The sequence below is a fragment of the Lampetra planeri genome, chromosome 22 (assembly GCF_965212315.1).
Source record: "Lampetra planeri chromosome 22, kcLamPlan1.2.h2, whole genome shotgun sequence".
Taxonomy (NCBI): Eukaryota; Metazoa; Chordata; class Hyperoartia; order Petromyzontiformes; family Petromyzontidae; genus Lampetra; species Lampetra planeri.
Window position 1 is genome coordinate 9,392,789 of NC_136128.1, and position 21,448 is coordinate 9,414,236.

Sequence of the window (21,448 nt, forward strand, 5' to 3'; positions counted from 1 at the left end):
CCGATTGGCACGGGTTGGCTACGGTACGGTGCAAAAGAAGAAGTTCAACATAACGTACATGTGGCTGCAAGGTGGTCATGAGATGCTCGTTCTCCATCCTGTCGTGTGCCCTGCGAGTTTTCTCCGGTTTCCTCCCACAGGACCTCAATGGTTTTGGCTACGTGTCTCGGTGTCAACAGGACCTTGCTTAATAAGAGTCCTGGCAATTTGGCGTTCTCAGTAACTTCCAACTTGTAGTGCACGCACTGTATTCGCTCGCTTTTGAAGAGCGAGAACAAAGTATGAAGAACCCTCCCCCCCGTCCCTGAGCTCTGCAGTCCTCTATACATGAAGGTGTTAATACTGGTAGGAACCTGGTTATACCAGCCCACAGGGGATTATTGTGTCTGTCCGTCATGCATCCAAAAATGGGAGGGGCTGGGTGGGAAGGGGCTGGGTGGGATGGGGGGTGGGAGGGGTGGGGAGGGGCTGGTCACCCCTTGGTGCCCTTATAAAACTAAACGTTTAACCTACTCACGCCGGCTTGTGCCTGCCCAGTCAGACATATTTGCGGAATACACCACGCCGCCGTTGACCCTGGCAATTGACCGAGCAACCCAACGTTCCTACCAGTTCCCTCCACAGGAATGTGTTAATTAATCGTCGTTTACGTGAGAGGAGAAACGCTATCCAATACAGATGGGACAGGTGGAGTTTGCCTTCAAAGTAACCGGCATTTCCCGGCGAGCCAGGGCATGGCACCTCGACCCCCGTCTGTGTGTGATCCACCAACCCTGGCTGCTGCTGCCTCCACAGTGCTGGATTACAAGCTACGTGGTGCGTCGTCGCCATGGCGTGGAAGATTACGCTGAACTCGTGCAGGGGGTCCATAGGGTAAAGGGAGAGGGAGAGACCCCCTTCTCGTTGAATTACAGAGCGAGTCGGCAACACTGCGGGTTTATTTTGACAACGTTAATGAGCCTTTCACATAAAGGGAGGCCGGGGTTGGGGGATAAAGCTGATTGCTCGAGGCAGATTTCATAGCTTTATTCAAAAGTTGCAAACAATTTAATTATGACCACTGATTTGTTTTTTTTTACATTTGAGAAGCCATTCTAGCCACTGGTTAATGAAACGCCTCTATAAGCATATACACTTGAGAAAACATAATTTAAATCTTGAAAGTCCCACTCGTGTTGTAACGACTCGACAAGAAGTGCTATCATCGGTTGCCCCCCCCCCCCCACGTTAAACGTGGAGCGCTGTGCAAAGCGTTTCCAACCACGTTGCCGACGTTGGCACGTTCTGCTGCTGCTCATTGCTGCTGATGATGATGGTGCTGCTACTGATGATGATGCTACTGCTTAGGGCTGAACGATTTGGAGAAAATATCTAATTGCGATGTTTCTGACATTGCGATTGAGATTTGATTTGCGATTAAATTTTTGTTCATTGGCTGTCCACTGGGTTGTTTGCGAAGTGGTGGCAACTTGCCCTCGCTTGGCTGCGTGTGACCTCCGCCATCGCAGCCAGACACAGCCGGTGATGTGAGATGTTTCGTGGCTGGGATGAATCGATTTAAGTCGACCAATCGCCTAATAACGTCAGCCGGCTTGGAATTCTGCCTCCTTGCAAGCCACGTCAGGCATGACGCGGCCCGACGATGCCGATGGCCACCAAGCCCCATCCGTAACCTCCCGTCCAGCGGCACATGGGAACGGAGGTGAAATTTTGTTTTGTTTTAATTAAGTGCTGCCATCGGGCAAGACCCTGGGAAATAGTCGAGAATCGTTCAGAGGATTGTTGGTCAATAATGTACATACGTGTAAGTCTAGTGAGCGCTTTAACAAGGGGTTTTAATGTGTACGAAGGGAGGCCGTGACAGCATTGCGTCGTAATGTTACCGTTAAGAGGGTTCAAAGCAACGACATTTAAATCGCCACAACGCAGTGCCAAGACAGCTGCACGCATCCTGGAACTAAAAAAACACAACGGCAAAAAACAATCTTGCAAATATGTAGAGCGCTTTGCTTGTTGGTAAAATATACAGTGCGTTTAAAAGAAAGAAATAGCTTGTGAAAGAAAAGACAAGTTTGTGGTTTTATAATGAGTCTACGACATTTAAATCGTGTAAAAGATTAAAAGGGTTCAAAGCGTAAAGCAGGAAGGTATACCGTGGCAAAACATTAAGTTAAATACATACATATAAAACGGTAAGTGTAATAAAAAAAGACGTGCCACTTAAAAAGAGTCCCTTCCTAAGCCGACACAGCAGATTAAACGACGCACAAGCATTCAGTGCACATTGTTGTTTTGGTTATCAAAAGTACAAAACAAATACAAAAAATAACTGCGTTCAACGCCGCCTAATTAAAATGTCACAGGCGTGCCGATGGCGGTTATATTGACTGCAATAACACAACAAACCTGTCGTATGTGAGTGGATGTTGAACTTCTTTCGCACCGGACTTTGCCAACCGTGCTAATCGGAGGTGCAGAGTCGAGGGTGCATCTCAGCTATCGTTGCGCATCGGCCCGGAATAGTGCCCCGTCGTTAATCTCACGTCTGCGCAGACCCACTCCAATAATTTATATTCAAAAGGACGGCAACGCGATCTCGCCGGCCTGGACATTTTTTTCTCGAACCGTATCCCAATTTCTTTGACCTGAACAACGACACTTCTCTTCTCGAGAGAGCAGAGGGGAACGGCTGCTGGTCGGCGTTTCGCGAAACGACACCAAGGTTCATCTCAACGTGCCGGCGGTGGCGGCGGTGACGACGACCCGGCTCGCGGAGGCCCCGTCGCCTCCGATACGGAGGACGCTCCCTCCCCGACGACGGCGGGACGCGGTTATCTCAACTCGCCGCCGTACAGGAGGGCTGCGCTGAACGTGCTGTACGGGTCTTCGGAGGCGTGCACCTGGCCTTCCACCAGCTCCATGCAGAGCGTGTCGCCCGCGGCCAGAGGCAGGATGACGCTGATGACCGCCTGGCCCAGCGAGGCCTCCTCCGCCATCGGCTTGGCCTGCAGGGTCTTCTCGATCTCCTCGGGCCGCGGGCCGGAGGAGTCGACGTAGAGCAGCGAGTGGTTGGAGCGGCTCAGGATGGCGAACACGTGGTTGTTCTTCTCCGGCACCAGCACGGAAGTGACGAGGTAGCGGCCGCTCACCGGCGCGGTGAAAATGCCTGGGATGAACGGTGGCGATTGGACATTTCAGAATTGGAATATTTATTTGTACCTGGGGGAATCCGATGAGCTATAAAGCTCTTTTTCGCAGATGTTCAGTAGGGGCAGGCCAGAACGTTACAGCAACAATCGCTACAAACACACGATCGAAGCGCAAAGTATAGGAAAGGTAAACCAATCACTTTAAAAACATAAAAGCAAACTTTGTTTTTATCTTAGCAGGTAAAGCCCACTGAGCTTTTATCTTCTTTATCAGAAGCGACCTGACCACAAATGATAGCTCAATGAAGTGGCTTATCACGTGGACATTTATTGCAGTCAGAATGGGGTGGGAGTCTGTGAATATTTCAGGGAAGGAACAAAGACCGTCGCCGCCTGTTTGCGTAGCTGTATGTTAAGCGTCGCGTTTGCAATGCTGCATCGGAGCACTTGAGCCGCCTACAGCTGAACAACAGAGTTAACGATTTAGCCACTCAAAGGGTAAACCAGATTCGCAAGCGAAAGGCCGAACTCCGCACGAGGGAGGAGGTGGTGTGGCCATTGCCACGCCCAGCCACCTTTGCCTCCCCAGTGCTGATGTTCACACACCGTACCAGGTACTTAGGGGCCGTGCATAAATGACGTCACGCGATTTTGGACGATTTTTGACCCCCCTCCCCCTTCGTCACACGACGTCACAAGAAGTCAGACCCCCCCTCAAATATGACGTCATAAAGTTCTGCCCCCCCCCCCCCCCAAAAAAAATAATAAAACATGCTTCAAATCGCTTTAAACTATTGTCATTGTAGTGCGTGTTTAATGTGGCGCTGCATTCTGATGTTGTAGGAAAAAACATTTATTAAAAAGTATATTTAATTAAGCAGAATGTGTTGTCTATATTTATTTAAAGTTGCGCATTTTGATGTGATGTCAAATTTCTCAACCCCCCCCCTCGTCACACATCGTCACAAATGTCTGACCCCCCCTCCCTAGGTGCGTGAAGTCATTTATGGACGGCCCCTTATTTCAGGCTGCGTCGACCTAGGGGAAGCTCAGGACTGGCTCAAATATTGCCCGGCACTCGTATTGGTCGTGAGCGGGGAATTTAACTCTAATTGCCAGGTGCGTAGAGCAGCGCGCGAACCACCACGCTGCCACTTCTCACGACACTACACCCACACGTACTTAAAAAGACAAAGATCCCCCATATAGCCGGAGCAGACTTGGGGCAAGGGCTTTTAGCGAGCACCTATGAAGGCCGGCACGGCACACGAGGGGGTGGGCCAGCATCTCCCTGGCGATGTTTACACATCGCACTAGGTACTCATTTGAGGCTGAGTCGACCGAGGGGAGGCCCAGAACCGGTTCAAATAATCGACACTGGCGGTGGCCGTGAGCGGAAATCGAACCCGGGTCGCCGGGTTTGTAGCGCGACGCGCTAACCGCTACACTACCGCTCCCCACAACACGTTCTTGCACAAACACAAAAAACTTCGTTGGTGGTGGGCCATTTTAGTCCCCCCACCCCATGCCCCCCCCCCCACTTCCCCCACTCCCCCCACACCTTGGTGCACCTCCCATGAGAGCGCTCACCTGTGTTGGGGTTGTAGTGGTCTCCGTCGTTGACGAGCACGAGGCCGAATTTGATGACGGTGTTCTCGGGCTGATGGTCGCGCACGGCGGCGGAGAACGCTACGGGGCCCGAGAGCGCGCCCCAACCACCTGCACGCGGCCGTCGGCATGACCCCCTCGTTAGCGTGGCGGGCGGGCGGGCGGGCGGGGAGTGGGGGTTGGGGGTTGGGGGTATGGGCATGCGGCACACAACTTGTTCTTCGCTATATTACACGGCCCTCAATCCGGCAGTGGATCGACGCTCCGTCACACGTGGGAAATGGGCAGCCCCTTGTGTGTGTGCGTGTGACTCGCCTGAAGTGAATATGCTAACTGGGTTCGCTTTAGAGCAGTGGTTCTTAACATTTACTGCAGCCTCGCACCCCTTTGGCTTTCAATCGTAAAAAAAATATAATCTAAATAAATACATACGTTTCATGAAACAAAGTAGCTGCATTTAAGTGCCCGTGCTTAACTTCTATTTCAATGATTTCCCTTCTAAAAAAATCTGGCCATGTCTCGCACCCCCAGGGGGTGCGTACACCCCAGGTTAAGAACCACTTTTGTAGAACAATCCGCGTGGAGGTGCGCAGAGAACGGAACGCAACTTTGGCCTCCGTATGATAGACAACCTTTGGGCAGTGGCTATGATTTATGTGCCATGAAGAAGGGTTATTTCCCAAAAAACGTCCCCTATTCATTCTATTCTTTTACTTTTAAAGCTAAACAACGCTATTGACGAATGCGTTGAGTTCATGCAGAAAGCTCCTTGTATCGGAAATGAAACTTAAATACCCTTGAGATAAATGGGTCTAAATTGAATTGTATTTGTTTAATTAATTTATGTTTTTTTTATTTAAAGCTTTCGTGACTGCAGGGATTCATATGCTTGGTTCTTTCGGTAAAGTCACGTAGAAGGGAAATAATAAAATAATATAAATATTAAACAATAAAAATTCTCAGGACGTTTCGACTGCAACACAATCAATCATCATCAGGTGTGAAATCCACAGCAAGAAAATATAATAATTAATTTATTTTGTCGGTAGCAATTATTTTTACGCCCCTTAACTTTTTGTTTTTGCGATCAGTAGTTTGCGATTTATTGTAAAAGTTAAAATCAAAGCTTTATCTTTTGCTGTTATTGTAATTATCTGTAGCTTTTGCGGCCCCTTTGACCTCACCGAGTTGGCCCTCTGGGCCAGGTGGCCCTGCCTCTCCCTTGAGGCCCTGTTGTCCTTGGGCCCCTGGGTGGCCCCGTGGGCCAGCAGGGCCAGCAGGGCCGATGGGGCCATGAGGACCGGCAGGGCCGGGGGGTCCTGGAACACCAGGCGATGGCTTCGAGAAATCTCCAAGTCCTGTGAAAAATCGGCGTGTATGCAACCAAACGTAAATACCGTGGGTTTAACACTGGGTAAAGGCACAGGTGCAGCCCTCTAATTGCTTGGTCATGCCACTGCTGGCGGAAGGGGCCTTCGATTAGGGAGAGCTTCAGAGAGCCCCCCTACTCTTCCACACGCTGACCAGACGTCTTGGAAAGAGTACCAAGGACTTTGCCTCACCACACGTGGACCTGCTTGATCGACTAAGGGCGGCGCAACCCATCAAGAATGCTGGGTGGACAGAGGAGGCAAGAGGGCATCAATAAACTAGCTCCCATTGTTTCCACCTGGTAAAATAAAAATAGTTTAGTTTAAATTGGACATTTTTAAGTGATTTATTCACATTTCCTATACTTTGCACTCCTATCGTGTTTTTGTATTGCTTGTTTTTGTAAGTATTTGAACCTCCAATTCGCACGGATGACTACGTACCATGCGAAATAACTTCAATATACATACGTAACATGGAAATACATATTCTGATTCTGAAAGCGTTTTCAAAAGTATTCGCATTGATCATTGTTGTGACCGAAGCCCCGGAGGGGTGCAGCTGGAGTTTAACGAGCCGACAAAGACCGTCGATTACCACAAACCTGAGAAGACATCCTGAGGGTCGTGCAGGATCTGGAAGACGGTGTCGTTGAGGGACCTCAGGCGATCCTCGATGTCGGCGCGGGTGTTGCCGCACACGTCCTGCAGGCTGTCAATCCCCTCGCCGTGCGTCCGCAGGGTCACGTTCATGCTGTTCACGCACTGCCACAGCGCCGTCACGTGCCTGTTCAGGCCGTCCTTGATCCGGTCGAGGCTCCCGGCGACGGACGTTAGCTTCCCGCACATTCCCTCCAGGTTGCCGATTCGCCGCTCGAAATTTTCCCGGTCTTTGCCACTGCAGCCACCATCGTCATCACCGCCGCCCTCTCCGTTGGCCTTGGCGGGGGATAAACTTATCGTTTCACCCTCGAGGGTCTTGCTGATGCGGCCGTGCCCTCGGATCGGAGGGCGCTCACCTGGGAAGATCCAGGAGATCTTGGCGCTCATGTCGTCATCGTCGGCGTTGCCCTCCGTGTCACTCACACCGACAAAACCGATATTATAGAGGGAGTCGTTCATCCCTTTCAGTGTCGTGTTGAGAGAGTGCACCTGCCCCTTGAGTGTCTTCACCTCTCCCCGCAAGAACGTGAGGTGGACCGCCACGTCGTCCTCACCATTGTCATTGTCACTGAAGCCTCCACCGCCATCACCACCTCTGCTACTGTCACGGCCGCCGCTGCCACCACCACCATCACCACCACCACCGCCGCCACCGCTGCTTCCACGTCCACCAGAAGTGGTGGGAGGCTGGGGTTGTCGCTGGTTGAACGTGTGATTAAGCGATGTGGCGTACCGCCTGTTTGCCTCTATTCTGTCAGCCAGCTCGCGGTATCTATCGTCGCAAGAGTCCACTCTTTCCGAAACCCTCTTCACCTCTGCTTCACAGAGCTCCGAGCAGAAGCCGTCTGTGTCGAGGCCAGTTTCGTAATTGCCACCGTCGAGGCGTGCCTTCAGTTTGTTGAGCTCATTGGTGACGGCCGACAAGTTCGTGGCAAATTCCTGGATGTGGAATCCATCTACGTCGCTCGCCAGTTGATCCAAGGCATCTCTCAGGCTGTCTGGTAAGTCTAGGCCACTGCTGTGGGGCCTCGCCGAGCCGCTGGCATTGTGAACAGCTTCCCACATTGTCTTGTTCAGTTTCCTCTCCAAATCCTTGAATCGATGGTTAAGGAGGTTGACCAATTCATCAGAGAGGTCAACTGAGTCCACGGGACCAGAGGGGTCGGCGTGCGCCGTTCCCCGCAGTGCGCTGACAAGCTCGCGCAGCGCTTCCAGGTCTCCCCTTACACTGTCCAAGTCATCCCGCTGCTTCTCCTGGAGGTCAGACAATTTTGTCTCCAGCAGATCCTGGGCATAGAGGCAGTGCTCCTCTGCATTCTTCTCCGACGCGTTCAGCCGGCCCTCCAGGTCAGCCAGGCGGTCTTGGAACGTCAACTCCGAGGCTTCCTGCAGCACCTCCGGAGCAACAGCAATTGCGGCCAGCTCGTTGTCCAGACGGGAGTTCAGCACTCTGTAAGCGTCCGCCACAGACGAGATGTTCCTCTCGAGGCCCGAGAGTCGACCGTCAAAGTCATGCACTGAGTCGCAGCAGGGCCGCCCGTTGGCGGTGGCGCCGTCAGACAGAGATGTCAGAGCGAGCATTTCGAGCTGCGCATGAATGTCGCCGAACTTACGGTCCTGTCCAGAGTTCGAAGCCGTGATCTGATCTTGCATTCGTCGCAACGACTCCTGCCCCTCCTCTAACCTCTCGCGGAGATCGAAGATCTCGGGGTCACAGGGACAGCTGCTGGCATCTACTGCAGTTAGTGGCATCTTCGACTGTATCTCTTGAAGAATTTCCCCTTTGAGTTGCGACAATTTTCGATCGAGGGTTTCCTGATCAATATGATTGATGGTGTTAATTCCAGGGTGTGATCCTCTGGGAGGTGGTGGTGTTTTGAACTGTGGCTCTCCATGAACTCCAGGCTGAATTGTGTCCTGTGAACCAAATTTTCCGTCTGGATCTAGCTGATCTGTCGGATCAGATCCCATACCTCCTGGACCCCCAGGGTAACTAGAACCTGGACCCCCAACTCTATCTCCTTGGCCACCAACTCCACCTCCTGGGCCACCCACTCCACCTCCTGGACCACCAACTCCACCTCCTGGGCCTCCAACTCTACCTCCTGGGCCTCCAGCTCCATCTCCTGGACCACCAACTCCACCTCCTGGCCCAAATCTATCTCCTGGACCACCAGCTTCACCTCCTGGGCTACCAACTCCACCTCCTGGCCCAAATCTATCTCCTGGGCCACCAACTCCACCTCCTGGGCCACCAGCTCCACCTCCTGGGCTACCAACTCCACCTCCTGGACCAAATCTATCGCCTGGACCACCAGCTCCACCTCCTGGACCACCAACTCCACCTCCTGGACCAAATCTATCTCCTGGGCCACCAGCTCCACCTCCTGGACCACCAACTCCACCTCCTGGACCACCGACTCCACCCCCTGGCCCAAATCTATCTCCTGGGCCACCAGCTCCACCTCCTGGGCCACCAACTCCACCTCCTGGGCCACCAACTCCACCTCCTGGGCCACCAACTCCACCTCCTGGGCTACCAATTCCACCTCCTGGACCACCGACTCCACCCCCTGGCCCAAATCTATCTCCTGGGCCACCAACACCACCTCCTGGCCCACCAACACCACCTCCTGGACCACCAACTCCACCTCCTGGGCCACCAACACCACCTCCTGGGCCACCAACACCACCTCCTGGACCACCAACTCCACCTCCTGGCCCAAATCTATCTTCTGGGCCACCAACTCCACCTCCTGGACCACCGACTCCACTTCCTGGACCACCAACTCCACCTCCTGGACCACCGACTCCACTTCCTGGGCCACCAACTCCACCTCCTGGGCTACCAACTCCACCTCCTGGGCTACCAACTCCGCCTCCTGGGCCACCAACTCCACCTCCTGGCCCAAATTTATCCCCTGGGCCACCAACTCCACCTCCTGGGCCACCAACACCATCTCCTGGACCACCGACTCCACCTCCTGGGCTACCAGCTCCACCTCCTGGCCCAACTCCACCTCCTTGGCCACCAACACCACCCTGGCCTGACCCTGTACCTCCTGGACCACCAACACCACCTCCTGGACCACTAACTCCAGCTCCTGGTCCAAATCTATCTCCTGGGCCTCCAACTCCACCTCCTGGGCCACCGACTCCACCTCCTGGACCACCAACTCCACCTCCTGGCCCAAATCTATCTCCTGGGCCACCCACTCCATCCTGGTCTGACCCTGTACCTCCTGGCATATAAAGGCCTGGACCCCCTGGGTAGCTAGACCCAGGACTATCAACCTTTAGCTGACCTCCTCCTCCAGTCCCTGGTCCTAATGTATCGCCTGACCCTCTTCCTCCTGGAATCACAAACACTGGTCCTCCAGATTGGCTTCCACCAGCAACTCCACCTCCTTCTCCACCAACAGCTGAGTCCGGTCTCCAAGTGTGACCGGTGCCTGTACCACCTGGGATGGTGGATCCATGGCCAACACCCACCTGATCTCCTGAACCTACACCTGGGACCCAAGCCTGTCCTTGCCCTTCACCTCTCGGCGTGGAAAAACCTGGGCCTCCAGGGTATCTGGGAACTGTGCTGCCCGGTCTATGTTGACCGTCGGTCCCAGTGCCTTGTTCCATGTTTCCACCTCCAGTGCCTCCTGGAAGCCACTGCCCTGGACCCCCAGGGTGGCTCGAGCCTGGATTTCTCACATCGCCTCTCTCACCACCAGAACCAGTGCCCACACCGCCCGGCCGTGATGTCGACCCGTCGCTGCCGCCACCGCCACGGTCGGGCGGGCATGGCTCATTACACGCCTTCACCTTGCGCAGCAAGTCGTCGATCTTCGCATCTTGGCTCTGGACGAGCCCCTGGATTTGATCCAGGGCCGTGGCCTTTCGCCGGAGGGTGTCGTTGAACCTGTCGAGCCTGCCGAGCACGTCAGATGGCCGCCACGCAACGGCCACGTCGGTGACAGCGCCCCGGACTGCGGGTTCCGGGTGGTGGGTGTCATGTCCCAGCGTGCTGATGGGTGGGCGGAAGCCCTCCTTGCCGTGGCCGTTGCTGTTGATAATGAGGCTGCGCAGCTGGCTCGAGTCCTCCTCCAGCGTCAGCTTGAGGCCGTTGACCGTGGACTGCAGGGTGCCGAACGCCTCCGCCAGGCGGTGCACTTCGTTTTCCAGCCGGGTGATTTTGTCACCGTGGGGGTTGTCTGGGACCCGTCCTGCGAAGGGGAATACTATTTGCATGTCGTTGGCATTTATTTTGCACAAACGAAGAAAATACGAAAGCCTCGCGAGCACAATTCAATGCGCGCATTCTGAACGTGAGGTATCAATTTCTGTTGATGTGTCGTTGCGTGCCGAATAATTTCAGTCAATTACTGAAACATCATGAGACCTCCTTTGCCAGTACCAAAATAAAATAATAGGGTTTTTCCCCTTTTTTCTGGCAACAAAACTGAAACCTTTTTACAAGGAATCATGTTACTGCATTAACCACAATACTTGTGGTCAAAATGCAAACAAAAAACACATTCTCATAATAAATGCATCGTCCTTGAAACTGATTGGTCCACACCAGAGACGGCTTTCTTTTGAGCTTCGTCTCAATTGGTGCTAGACCAGAGGACGCCAAAAGGCGTACAGCTCAAAGACAATGCACTATCAAAGTAATGAGGGCTCGGGGTAAGCATCTACATCATTAGACCTCCTTTGCCAGTACCAAAATATAAAAATAGGGGTTTCCCCCTTTTTAAGGCAACAAAACTGGAACCTTTTTACAAGGAATCATGTGTGCATTAACCACAAAAAAACACACTCTGATAATTTATGCATTGTCCTGGAAATTGCTGAAACGTGCAATGTGCTCGCCAGTTTTGCAAGAGCCACTAAAATGAGGTGAGAATTCAGAACACTTCCCGACACTTACCCTACACATGAAAAAGTCCCATACACTGCTTGTCACACACAAGTAAGCTTTGATATGGGTAACCATGACTAAGGCATAGACACTAATAGTACGGACATCAGTGTTTAATTGAAGGTCACAGCAGGCTTAACTTGCAATGTTATGCAATAACATATTAGTACGCAATGAGGAGCTTTCCAATTCAACGTTTTATATTCGCATAAGTGCTGCCATTTATTTCAATAAAAGTTGTTTGCAAACTTGAGGAAGCTTTTGTCCAGCAGCGGAGAGTTTTTTACGGCTAATGATAACCATTCTAGAAAAAAAAAAATTTTAGTTCATTACAGAAGCCAGTACTTTATTTGTCTACGGCCACTGACATAAGGCACCATAACGGCGACCATATCTCAGGACTTCGCGTCCTGTGGGCGTTCCATGCCGTCGCTTGCGTTTGGCGACGTCCCCGTTTAACCTCGCCCAACGTCAACCCTGCCCTGACGTTCGCCACAAGTCTCACTCTACCGCTCACCATTAGGGTGTGGATGCTGCTGCGGTGGCACCAGCCCGCCAGGCCGTTGGCGCTGCGAGGGTCGATCGGGCCTAGGCGCCGGGCCCAGGCTACCAGGCCGGTGCGCCGTGGGGACGCCTACCACCGCGGGCCGTGAGCCTCCACCGTTCCTGGTTGGGAAGAGGGAGCCAGAGGCCCCGTTGCTCGGCCTCGCTTGGCCCGAGCCTGGGGAAGACGGTGATGAGGAGGAGGATGAGGAGGAGGGTGATGAGGAGGACGACGAGGAAGAGGATGATGAGGTGTCTCCAGGGCTGGGCGCGGGGCCGTCGGTGCAGCCGTTCCCGCTGTAGCCTGGGCAGCATCGCCACTCCATCTCATTCACCGTCTTGTAGGCAATCTTGTACTGTGGCCGTACAAAGGTACGATACCTGCAGGCAAACGAAACACCGCTGGGTTGTATGATTACGATCACAGAATAAGCGACGTGAAGCCGATGCAATCCAATTTGGATTCCTATCGCATCTGCATTGTTCAGTTACATTTTGAGCACCGCGTAAATAATCCTCGTATGGGGAAGATGGATGAGTGGAGTTGAAACACATTGTTGAATCCAATTACAGCATAATCCCACGTGAACACCCACTTGTATTGCAGGCCTGTTCTGTATGAAGTCGTGGGGAAACAACTCAACCGAGTTAAATTACAGGGCTCGATGTTTAAGTAATTTATTCATATACGATGGGCAATCAAAGCAATATAGCTTAGTAAGGGCTGCCATGCCAGAAAGTCCACGTGTATACTTGGGGAGGGGTTTACACACTGAAGAGGTCAAAATCACAACCTTGGCTTTCCTGACCCGCAGCAGATTGGCAGCTGCGACCAACAGCGAGGAAATTGGAAGAAACTATTAACAATTTTTTTTAATTTGACCAGGTAAGGGCCCACTGAGCTATATAGCTCTTTTTCAGAAACGACCTGGCCACAAGTGATAGCCCAACGAAGTGGCTTAGCACGTGGACATTTATGGCAGCCAAATACTCTAAACGCATGTTGTCGATTCTTTATCTGGAATGAAAAACCAGAGGAGCCGGAGAAAATCCATGCGACCACGGGGCAAACTTCAAATATACATGTATCAGGGGTCGGGATCGAACCCACACACTCATGTATACTTGGTGTGGCCTTGGGGGGCTGTGCCATGGGGCCACCCAATGGAGGGTATAGCAGCTGTCGAGGAGTGCGCGCACTCCCGCACTTGACTTGCTTTGAGAGTTAGAATTGATGCCAGTTACTGGCAGCGTAGTCAGGATATGGATCAATAAATCCCGAGATATTTGTTCTTGACGGACCTGGCATGAACTTGCGTGGAGACGGTGCATCTGTCCAGTCAAAAAGCCCATGGAACAATTTTATTTTCATCGTTACTATTAAGACTTGAGCAGAAAACGGAAATTGAACGTGCCCTTACATCGCTCTTACCGCCTCGCCAAAAAGTATGTGATTCACACGGGGGCAGGCCCTGCCAATGCGATTTTGGGGAGAGAACGATGGTGCAACGTTCGACCGTCCCGTGACCTCCTATCCTCGAGCCTTCGACACTCTGCGTGATAGCCTCAAAGTGCACCTGGCCTGGCACAGGCGCCGTGGTGACATCACCGGCACTTAGTGGTGAACGGCGGGTGTTGGGGGCAGCGTTGCTGTTGTTGTGTGTACGTACGTGACGGCGCGCTGGCAGTTGAGATGACCCCACATGCAGGTATGGTACTCGGCTTTGACAAACGTCTCCACTCCATCCTCCGCCGGGCACGTCACCGTCTTGCTCACCATGTACGCGCACCAGTTCCTGGTTTGGACGGGCAGACGGACGGTTAACAAAGACAAAGATCCCCCCCGTATAACCTCAACAGACTGTTGGGGCAAGTGCTGTTAGCGAGCACCTATGAAGGCCGGCACAGCGCATGAGGGGGGTTTGGTGGCCAACACCACGCGCGGCCACCTTTGTCTCCCCAGTGGCAATGTTTTTTAAACGTCGCACCAAGCTGAGTCGACCTAGGGGAAGGCCCAGGACCGGTTAAGATAATCGTCACTGGTGTTAGCTGTGAGCGGGAATCGAACCCGGGTAGCCAGGTTTGTCGTGCCGTGCTCTAACCACTACACTACCGCCATGGTTAACACACACAATGATTCATATAGCATCTGTCTGCCTGTGAAATAAGAGGGATAAATTATAATAATGAAAAGTAGGTGTCAGTTTACGCAACAAACCTTACTAACGGGCTGTGTCGGGTGGTGGCGGGTTTAACGATGCATTTACGCGATATAACCCAAAAAAACCTCATGTAAAAGTAGGTGTGTGTGTGTGTCATATCCAATGAATGTTACCCTGGGTGTGTGCTTGCCCCGTATGTGGAACTATGGAACCGGAGTCGATAAATATAATATCGATTTCCTTTCCATGCTCGACCCCACGCTAGATCCCATGCCAACTCATCTCCAGCCATTGGTTGTTGATTGTGTGGCATCGCTTGCCGTTGGCTGCATAGGACTCACGCTTGCACCTCCTCCTCCCTTATTCCACGGACTCATTCTGTCGCGCCAACAGCGCCAAATGGGTCTGCAACAAAAAAAAAACCTCTCTGCGTCTAAATTTCGATTTAAAGCTTTCGTGACTGCAGGGATTCATCTTCTTGGTTCTTTCGGTAAAGTCACGTAGAAGGGAAATAATAACATAATGAAAATTAAACATAATAAAATAAAAATTCTCACGACGTTTCGGCCACAACACAAGCAGCCGTCCTCAGGTGAAGAAAAAGAGCCGTCGGAAAGACAGCGTCTGCTCTCAGTGGCTCCTAATTCTTCCTCGTATCCGCGATCATCCACAACAATGTTCCCACGGATAAATGGAGCGAAATCGCGGACAGCCTCGCGGATAACACTGGTCAACACACTTTTTCTGGGATAAGGTATCCAACGGTTTTAATGTAATTTTAGGGTGCTTATTCCAAATCTGGCATCAGTTTTGTCTATCACATCAGGTTTTTGAGATATTAAATATGCATTTTCAATAAAAACTGCAGAAGAAAAATATTAAATAAATGTGGATATCTACATAAAATTATATTATAAACACACTATCCTAAAAATACAGCACCATATTTTAACACTAAAGTAGTCACTGACTCGCAACAACTTGCAATCATAAGTGACAGAGTTAATTTCGGGTAAAATCAATGAAAATGGGGTATGCCGATAGCATTAAAATGATGTGATAGAGCAAATCTGAGATCAGATTTGGAATCAGCACCCCGAAATTAGTCTGAAACAGCTGCAAAAGTCCAGGCAAGAAAAAAAATGTGTTTTTTGTTGTTGACCAGTGTGATGGAGATCCGCGATACTGTTTGTCTCATATCGTTACGGATAAGAGGAGTTTCTCCGGTGTCCCTGCACAAAGAGGCCCCGAGAGGCGGTCAGTCCATCGGATTCTGTTGAGGCCACAGCCATCAGTGTGCGTTGCCCTTGCAGTCACTCTCTCCCATGGGGGGGACTGTATAAATGACTAAGAGAAACAATCAATGCGATAAGGGCATGAGCTCTAAATTTAGAGGCTGCTCGCTAAAAAAACACACACACACACAAACAAACTGGAGAGATATAGAGAGAGAGAGAGCGAGCGAGCAATTACCAGATGCGGTCAATTCCTGTAAGCACTTAATTGCCGCACCGAGTCATGAGATAATGCGCGTCTGCAGCATTGGGAAAAAGATGTGGGTCTGCTTTATTAAACATGTAGAGAGGGGATTATTCGTCCAGAGAAGGCGAATTGAGGGGTGGAACTGTATTGATGCATGCTGTAGACTTAAACGGAGACCCATAGATTTACAAAGGGACCCATAGATTTAGAAAAGGGACCCATAGAGTTACATGAAGACCCATATACTTGCACGGAGAACCATAGACTTCTACACAGATCCATAGGCGTACATGTAGACACATCGACTTGCACAGAGACCCATCGACTTACACAGACTTGCCGAGTGACTCAAAGACACAGGGATGCATGATGGACTTAGGTAATGACTCATACATTTCCACAAACTTACACACAGACACCGATTGAGACCATGCGCAGTCTTTGCATCGCGACCCATGGACGTAGAGACCCATAGACGTATATTCGGAAGAGGAATAATAATCTGGATTCGCGTGGGTAGTGGTTGGAGGGAATGAGCTGAAGATGGTGATCGAGGGAAGACGCCCCCCCCCCACAATCCATAGGGAAAATACCACGAGGAGGGAAAGTCGTGGTCGATGCAAGGAAGGGCGCGCGTGCAGGTGGGAGACAGGGGAAAACAACGGGGAAGAAGCGTGCCTCCATCATGGAGGAGCTCGGATTTGCTTACCCCGAGCTCTCAATACTCTGATAGTGCGCTGTCTTTGAGTTGTACGCCTTTTGGCGTCATCTGGTCCAACACCAATGGAGAATAGGCTCTAAGAAAAGCTGTCTCGGGTGTGAACCAATCAACTTCAAGGACAGTGCATATCATTATCATCATCAGCGATGTTTCTTTTTGTTTGCATTTTGACTGCTTGTGTTGTGGTTATTGCAAACATGATGCCTTGTATAAGGTGTCAGTTTTTGTACCAGTTGAAAGGGTAAAAACCTATTACTATATTTTGCCACTGGTAAAGGAGGTCACATAGTATAAGTGTGTGTCGTTAAACCAGCCACCACCCGACACAGCCAATTAGAAAGGTTTGTCACGTAAACAAGAAAAAACCTATGGCAATTCGTTACTCGTGCAGCATACCGGTGTGTTGGAGAGTAACACCCGCAACATTTACAATTCGAGTACGACGTTTCGCCAGTAATTACAAACAGCATCATCGGGCAGACAGCCAGAGTTGTGGCTAAATCCGCCTGTTTCATGTTAAAGAGACGTGTGCCTCTGACTTGTCTACGGACACAACACTGGATGATGATGATGATGAGATGTTTATGATCTTCATGCACTTTTAAATCAACATTTAAAACTAATTTCTTTAAAACTGCTTTTCTGTCTATAGCTGTGTTGTCCTTACCCCGCATCCCCGGTTAGTGCGGTTGGCTAAGTACGGTGCGAAAGAAGTTCCACATACATGCATACATCTTTCAATCAATGCCAAACATGTACCCTTGCCATTTGTCCCGTGTGTATCTCGGAAAGCCTCGTTGAGCATTGAGACGCTTTGAGGAGGGTCCTGCATTGAGTGTTTGATATCAATTCCTTTTTCAAGCAAGTCGGAGGATATCGACGTGCCGTAAACAACAACAAAACACCCACCACGGGATCTCGGGGAAAACACTCAAAGACAGGTTACAAGAGTCCACTTGCCGTACTACCATCTCCTGGCCATCCCACGGCCCAGCGGGGTTTGGGAGTTTCACAAATCTCTACGCGACCCACCAACCCTTTGCCTCCAAAGCGCTGGATCACAGGCGCGCGCGTGCCACCAGGTCCTCCCTGGACGTTGTAGGTTCGCAACGTGTCTGCGTGTGTGTGTGTGCGCGTGTGTGTGTGTGCGTGCGTGTGCGCGTGTGTGTGCGTGCGTGTGTGTGGGGAGCGGTAGTGTAGCGGTTAGCGCGCTGCGCTATGAACCTGGCGACCCGAGTTCGATTCCCGCTCACGGCCAACACCAGTGACGATTATCTGAACCGGTCCCGGTCCTGGGCCTCCCCTAAGTCGACTCAGCCTCAAATGAGTACCTGGTGTGATGTGTAAACATCGCCGCTAGGGAGACAAAGGCGGCCGGGCGTGGTGTTGGCCACCCAATCCCTTCGTGTGCCGTGCCGGCCTTTATAGGTGCTCGCTAACAGCGCTTGCCCCTACAGTCTGTCAAGGCTATACGGGGGATCTTTGTCTTTGTCTTGTGTGACACAACGAATGCACTTCAAAGGCTTTTCGACGTCGGTTCCACTACGGGGCGCCATCTGCCCAATAATCCGGCGACTTTCGCTGACGAAATCGCGGTGCTTGGAGTGCCCAGACACTCAAGATACGAGTTGTTAAATCAACCGTGCCACTTTGGCTTGGATGAGCGACGAAGCTATGATTATGTTTTGTCATCTCATTGCCATTGTATGTATGTTGAACTTCTTTCATACAGTACGTAGCCGACCGTGCTAATCGTAAGTGCGCGGTAAGGACATTACATCGGTTATGTGTGTCTAGAGCTTCGATTTAAGTGGCCACACGAACGTGTACATAACACCGTCGATGGACAATGTCTCAGATGCATATCTTGACAAATGCCCATGTTGGCCCAATTGTTGTCAGCAACGCGACGATGACTAATGTAGCTATACGACAGCCCTCTTTTTTCAATCCGCTACGGGTCGTGGAAGGGGGTGGGGTGGTTATCTGACCATACTTCACCACGCTGGTCAGTACGGGTAGGTGAAGACCAATGTGGCAAGTGTTGTTCACCCCGAGCATTGCGATATGAAGGCACGCCATGGGAAGCAAAATCAATACCACCCACCGCCAAACTCAATAAGTGAGTTAATATTACGAGGGTTACTCTACGCTGTAGAAGCAACGTCAAAAGGACTTGATAATCCACATTTATTTTATGTTGAAAATATCACATGGTGTTATAATTCAAACGCCTGACAATAACTTTTGCAATTATTTCGTTTTTTATCGTGGCTGCTCAATGAGTGTATTAGTTCACTCAATGCAGTTAATCCACCGACTCTCAACAAACAACTGGGCAGTGAGTCCTTGCGGGTTATCAAGATTTATATTACACTTCTTACATAACGTGCACTTTTATTATAGGCATGCTGTACAGAACACATAACCGTCCCATTTCTGAAAGTTATGGAATCTTACCGCACAATTCATTCACTTGTCAAAAAAATGGTCAAGACCTTGCTTAAATCAAACATGGCCCATAATAGAGGGTTTTTTTGGGGTTACATTACGTAAATATGTGTCGTTAAACCCGCCACCACCCGACATAGCCAATTAGTAATGCTTGTCACGTAAACAAAAACATGCCGGTTCGCTACAAGTTCAGCGAGTAAAACCACAACGTTTACAATTCGAGTACGACGTTTCGCCAGTAATTACAACCAGCATCATCAGGCGGACTGCCAGAGTTGTGGAGAAATCATCCTCCTTCTTCAGTCACGTGACTAAAGTGTCATAATGACATATCGGACCGTAACGTTAAAGTCTTGTTTTGTGTTGTTGCTATCATTCACAAAATTCAAACGCCAATCCCGGACACTCCAACCCCAGTGTGTCAGAGAATTTGTTTTAATTGGTTATCGCTTAAGCACATTTTATTGTGCCATATATATACACCCCCTATGTTTACGCAGGACAACTTCACTGAGTTCCCAAGATTCATTTTAAAAGAGGGTCCTTGCTTCATCGGATGTCCTAACATATTTTATTTTACCAGGTAAGTGCCACTGAGCTACGTAGCTCTCTTTCAGAAGCGACCTGGCCACAAATGATCGCTCAACGAAGTGGCTTATCAAGTGGAAATGTACAGCAGCCGGATACTCTAAACGCGTGTTTTTAAATGCGGAGGGGGGAGGGGGGGACCGGAGGGCCTGGAGAAAAACCCACGCGATCACGGGGAGAGAGAGAGACACGCAAACTCCAAATATATAGCAGCAGGCGTCAGAGTCGGAATCGAACCCACGGCCTCCTGTGTACCAGGCGAGGAATGATTAGCAGGTTCGATTAACGAGAATTTGTTTTCGTTTAGGGGGGGAACCTGAGAGCCTGGACAAAACCGCCAAACGGATGCGAGAGAAACACATTCAAAGCTCCGCACAGATCGATTCAATAATCCATTGCTGTCCACCACCTCCTTGTCCATCTCGCACCACAAGCCGGTGGACAACACCAGGTATTGGCAGACAGCCTCTCACCCCAGTACTAACCAAGCTCAAGCCTGCTTAGCTTCCCAGATCGGTAACGACTGCACGGCGTTGAAATGTTCCCACGTTCATCGTGAGGTCTTTGCAAGTCCTCTGCTGGATGAAGGCCTCTATGGGCAGTGCGAGTCGTTTCGATGATTTTCGTTTACCTTACTTCACCACGCCAGTCAGCAGTCGGGAAAGGTGGGGAGCGCAGACGTTGGAGCATATAAGTACAGTACAACCATAGATGTCCCTGCACCGTCCACAGCGCGACCCCGCAGCCCGTAACACCGACTATATAGGCTCGAAAACCCTGCTCAGCTTCTGAGCGATAGGAGCGCGTTCACGGCGGCGTGGTCCTAGACGGGGCGCGCCATGAATGCAAATCGATTAATTTTACCTGTGTCTGCTGGCGGGGCGACTTGATGACAGCTGCCCGTGGCTGATGGACGAAGACTGCGGGTGATAGCGTGCCGAGGACGAGAAGGTGGACAGACAGGGCGAGAGGAACACGGCTCCCAGGTAGATGACAGCCAACAGCGATATCCGGAGAGTGCCCATGGCGATCGTGATGGACGGTCCTGCTGAGCTAGTGCGCGGGGCACATGGAGCTAGCTCCTTTGACCAGAGGGTCCCTCAACCCGGAGAGGAGCCTTCTCTCTCTCTCTCTCTCGGAGAATATCCAGCGCCTTGGAATGTAACAAAATGGTCCACGCACGGCCACTCACTGCTGGATGCGCGTCTGCGGAGACGATGACGCTCGCCGTTAGTCCGTGAAGCAAGCAAGCCAGAAGTTCCGTTCTTACTTCGTCGCGAAAGATATCCCCTTTGCCCGGCCCTCTCAACAGTTTGAAGTTGCCAAAAAAGAAAAGAGAAAAAAATTTACTCGGGTGGAGTCGAGCGAGCGAGCGAGTAGGGGGGGGGGAGTGGTGGCGGCCACGCGTCCGTCAAAAAAAGTTTCTCCGGCTATGGAACTCTTCGCGTCGTCATGCCCCTTCCCCGTGTGTCGCGCAAGCGGGAAGAGCGAGCGTGTTCCCGACCTCGTAGGGGCTGTTTAACAGTTTTCGTTCCTTGCCAGAACTCTCCCCTCTCCCCCGCCCCCCCAAATAAAAAAGTTATCCCCCTTCTTTTTTTCTACTTCTTCTTCTAGCTGCTTTTCTTTGACGTCAGCGTTTCCGTAAGACTCAAGAGTCTCGCGGTCTGGGATAAATCCACACCCCTCTCCACAGAGCCCCCCACCCACCCACTCACCCACCCACCCTCCGGCCCCTACCCCCCTTGCCTGCCCCAAAGTGATGAAGTGATGGTCTTGAGAAACTCCTTCTCTCG

At 51.2% G+C, this 21,448-nt stretch overlaps 1 protein-coding gene across 1 annotated transcript; it reads right to left on the bottom strand.

The window, feature by feature from the left end:
- Window positions 1-1,011: 1,011 nt before the first annotated feature.
- Window positions 1,012-21,199, bottom strand: LOC144724994 (uncharacterized). Its single transcript, XM_078604387.1, has 7 exons — window positions 20,520-21,199; window positions 13,919-14,044; window positions 12,223-12,629; window positions 6,733-11,007; window positions 5,942-6,115; window positions 4,740-4,868; window positions 1,012-3,166 (listed from the first exon to the last, which is right to left on the bottom strand). The coding sequence occupies exons 1-7, from the start codon at window positions 20,678-20,680 to the stop codon at window positions 2,832-2,834; spliced, it is 5,607 nt and encodes a 1,868-aa protein (XP_078460513.1). The 5' UTR covers window positions 20,681-21,199; the 3' UTR covers window positions 1,012-2,831.
- Between the last annotated feature and the right edge of the window lie 249 nt (window positions 21,200-21,448).